This window comes from Perca flavescens, chromosome 11 (genome assembly GCF_004354835.1).
Source record: "Perca flavescens isolate YP-PL-M2 chromosome 11, PFLA_1.0, whole genome shotgun sequence".
In the NCBI taxonomy this organism is placed as follows: Eukaryota; Metazoa; Chordata; class Actinopteri; order Perciformes; family Percidae; genus Perca; species Perca flavescens.
In genome coordinates, this window is record NC_041341.1 from 1,058,672 (window position 1) to 1,062,946 (window position 4,275).

A 4,275-nucleotide genomic window follows, 5' to 3' on the forward strand; every position below is an offset into this window, starting at 1 on the left:
TGCTTATACCTGCTCCAGGCCATGCTGGTGCATGTGTTCAACTTGGTCGAGGTCTGGAAGTATGGAATCTGGGGGGGACAGAAGATTGAGAGATATTATTGAAAGACTTGTGGACTAACAGAGAAAGTGTAGAAGATGACGTAGTGATGTGTAGAAAAAGAAAAGGACTTCAGTGAGGGGTGGAGACAAGGGTAGAAAGAGATAAATCAGTATACGACAGAGTTTGAAGCAGAGAGCTGAGGTCTCTCTCGTCCTCCCACTGATGACGGAGACACAGGACGGAGCAGAGCTCTGCTTTCCACAACTCTTCAACACCTCCTGCAGGAAGCTGACACCTCCTCGGTTTGAAGTGATGCTCATTCACACTTTGCTCTACTCCATCTCTCTGCTCACTGTAGCTCTCAACCTGCTCGTCATCATCTCAGTCTCCCACTTTAGGCAAAGATCATTGTCTCAAAATTTAAAGTTTTAGATATTATGAAAACTTTGTGTCAGTTTCAGGGTCCTGGTATTGTGCATGCTGGCTTGATGTCTCACTGTTATGGCTTAGTGGGATGATTGGGGGAGCTATTGATGATGTTATTAGAAATGTAACACCTGTTGTTCTCAAACTATGATAATCAAACTGACTGTTCAGAATAAGGCCTGTTTCTATGACCGATCGTAATCGTGTTTTTGGAATGATTGTTTTGATTGTTTCAGAAATGACTAACATAAAATGTCTGGTTGTCATTTAGATATGAGGACTTGTTGGTGTAATGGTGCTTTTCTCTTTCCCTCCAGGCAGCTCCACACACCCACCAACATCCTCCTCCTCTCTCTGGCTGTCTCAGACTTTCTCGTGGGCCTCGTGCTGATGCCTGCAGAAATCTTTAGAAACACATCCTGCTGGTTTCTTGGTGACCTTGTGTGTACTCTGTTCAAGTATGCTACAGTCATCATTCCCGCATCCTCAATAGGTGACATGGTGCTCATATCAGTTGACCGTTATGTGGCTATTTGTTACCCTCTGCATTACACCACTAAAGTCACTGTGAACAGAGTTAAACTCTGTGTTTGTCTGTGTTGGCTCTGTTCTCTTTCCTACAGCTTTCTCTTTGTGAAGGATGTCCTGACTCAACCAGGGAGGTATAATTCCTGCTACGGAGAATGTGTGTTGGTCGTTGACTATGTCTTAGGAGCTCTAGATCTTGTTTTGTGCTTTATTGTTCCAGTTATTCTCATCATAGCTCTGTATGTGGGAGTATTTGCCGTGGCTGTGTCTCAGGCTCGTGCCATGCGCTCTCACATTACAGCTGTCACACTCCAGCTTTCAGTGACTCTAAAGGCAAAGAAATCAGAGCTGAAAGCAGCCAGGAATCTTGGTGTTCTGGTAGTTGTGTTTCTAATGTGTTTCTGCCCATATTACTCTGTCTATCTTGCAGGTGACAGCTTGGTCAATGCTCCATCTGCATCCTATGTTCTCTTTGTGTTCTATTGTAACTCTTGTCTAAACCCTGTGATCTATGCCTTGTTTTACCCCTGGTTTAGAAAATCAGTTAAACTCATAGTTACTCTTCAGATCCTGCAGCCTGGCTCTTCTGAGACCAACATGCTGTAGAAAGAGTGTGGAGGGACATCAGACTCGGTCTAAGGATAAATGAATGAATATGTTCCTGCTGTTCAGTGATCAGTTGTTGTATAGAGAACGTGAAGATATGCTTTCCTGTCTAAAAAACTAAATTGTGTATGATCAACAAATGAAAGACCTGTGCTTCAGCTTTATCTTGTTGTTTATTTTTCCTCTCTGATGCTGCTGCATTTAAAGAAAGAGTCATAAGCACCATATACAGTGTATTTAAGTAATCACATATTCACATATATATGACACATATAAAGAGTATTTTTTCACAGGGAAACTTTTTTTTCTTTATGATAGTTAAAATGTTATCCCAACACAACAAAAGAGCTACTAAAGCTTTGTATTCATGTCACTATATTGGTGAAAGCATCATCCAAGTAATTAGTGTCCATTTAGTTACAGACTCTATAAAAATAGATGCCCCTGAAAAATCATCAGGTATAGAAAACATCACTTATGAACAGTAACTGTGTTTCACATAAAACTGTCAGTATAAAAAGATCTTGGCCCCTCTACAAAGTTGTTTTAATCATTTCAGTTTAGTGTCATTTATCTTGATCCCTAAATAACATATCTTGTCTCTATGACAGTAGTATTTAAAGCACTATTTTTTGCAAAAAGTTCAACAACAGATTATTTGAGAAAACAGGATTATCTACAGGTTATTTGGGGGGTGAGAGGTTAAGTGATGGAGTGGAGCAGCAACAGATATGTAATTGCAGATGAATTTTCTGTAGTAAGTAAAACCACCCAGGGACCTCTGCATCATCCAGATAGACAAAGACACATTTGGTTACCGTGTCTCTAAGGTTTCCATGTCTGCAGGGCAATGATCAGAGTCAGAGACAGAACCAGATACTCTTAATGGCCACTGGGGGTGTTAAAGGCTATTTTCCATTTGTGCCAAAATCTCACTCGGTGATTATCATTTCTGAGGTGTGAAGCTGCATTTAGTCTGTGAAAAAACACAGCCCTCTCATTCATTTAAATGGGGTCACTCTGTTAAAGCAGCAGGACTTAGTTTAAAACATCAACAATAAAAAAACAACAGTGTCACGTAATGTAACGTCATCCAGAAAGGTCGTGTCTGGGGTTAAGGTCAGGAATGGAGGGATTGATTAGGGTCAGAGGGAGAAACTAGGGTTAGGGTTAAACACAAAGTGATGATGAAAAAGTATTTTGATTGGCAGAGGTGAACATAGGATCCTCTGATACCTACGAGATGACTGTCTCAGCTGAAGAGCCACATGTTCAAAACTAGCAAAATTTCCGTAAGATAATTTTGTACATTGAAATGAATCATTAAACAAAATAGCAACTCCACCACCTTTCTTATTAAGTCTATTCTCAGTCATGAAGTGAAAATTCGGAGGGGCTGACTCAATGAGTACTGTATCGCTGTTATTATTGTCCAACCAAGTTTCAGTTAGGAACAAAAAATCAAGGTTGTGCTTAGTAATAAAATCATTGATTAAAAAGGATTTTCCAGCCAAAGATCTAATGTTTAGTAGGGCAAGTGTCAGTTTGTTAAATGTATTAGCCGTCTCCTTTTCTGTGATAGACTGCAGCTGACAAGGGATGGGTACTAAATTCACTGTCTTAGCAGTGAAGTTCTTACATAGTGTCTTCAGACTCTTCACCAATTTGTTTAGTCTGTTACTGATTCTGACTGGAATGATGGAGCTAGTTTGTGGAAAGAGGTGGTGTGTGGGAGTGTGCATGTGCACATCCTCCTCAAATGTTGACAGTCAATCATGAGTCTGTATTTTCAGGGCATGCTGCAGATTCCCACGGAGCCTTTGGTTGCCCGATGCACTGGGATGAATACCATCCCTGCCAAACAGCGAGCCACGTTTCCAAAACAGATGGAAATTGTCAATAAAACCTATATTGTGTTTGCTGCATGTAGACTCCAGCCAGGTATGAAGCTGGAATAGTCTGCTAAAAAGGTCTTTTCCGCGACCTAGAGAGGGGAGTGGACCTGAAATAAAAATCGACTTTCCAGTGTTCTTTAAAGTGTGTATGAGAATGGTAAAATCTCGCCTTGTGCGTTCAGTTTCGTGGTAGGATGTGTCATTGTGTCCACAATGGACCACGATGCGTTCAATGGATGAGGGTATCAGGTCCAGAACTTTGGTATGTATGTCTGAAACTTCGGCTCCAGGAAGACAGTGTGTAACAGCATTAAAAAAACGTAAACGCCGGGTGAATGAGTTGCCGATAATTATTGTAGTTGGGGGGAAGAGCGGACTAGGAGTGAGGGATTGTGGATGGCCAGTATCAGTAAGAGAAGAGTCCGCAATAATAACTCACGTACTTTATTTGCTACAGTCGATTGCCTCCTATTTCACAGATAAAATTGAGAAAATTAGACTGACAGTGAATGCGTCCGTATCAAACACAGGTCCGGTGTTGTCACAGAGACCAAGCAATATAAATTCCATTATGACACAATTTCATATGATCAACCACAATAACCTGGAGGACATCATACAACAATTAAAAACCTCCTCCTGTTGCCTCGATATTTTACCAACAAATGTTTTTAAAAATGTTTTAAACTGTTTGGCTTCATATCTCCTACATATTATAAACACATCTCTTTTTACAGGTACTTTTCCACAGGCCCTAAAAACTGCAGTCATCAAGCCTCT

The 4,275-nt window shown here is 40.7% G+C and overlaps 1 protein-coding gene across 1 annotated transcript; it reads left to right on the plus strand.

Moving 5' to 3' along the window:
• Positions 1 to 262: 262 nt before the first annotated feature.
• On the plus strand, positions 263 to 1,600 carry LOC114564200 (trace amine-associated receptor 13c-like). The gene is made up of 2 exons (XM_028591438.1): positions 263 to 438; positions 784 to 1,600. The coding sequence occupies exons 1-2, from the start codon at positions 263 to 265 to the stop codon at positions 1,598 to 1,600; spliced, it is 993 nt and encodes a 330-aa protein (XP_028447239.1).
• Positions 1,601 to 4,275: the final 2,675 nt, after the last annotated feature.

Excerpts from the sequence above, each read along its gene's own strand:
- LOC114564200 (XM_028591438.1), top strand. The coding sequence starts at position 263 with ATGACGGAGACACAGGACGGAGCAGAGCTCTGCTTTCCACAACTCTTC. Across the intron at positions 439-783 it reads ATCTCAGTCTCCCACTTTAG|GCAGCTCCACACACCCACCA; the intron begins GCAAAGATCATT and ends CTTTCCCTCCAG.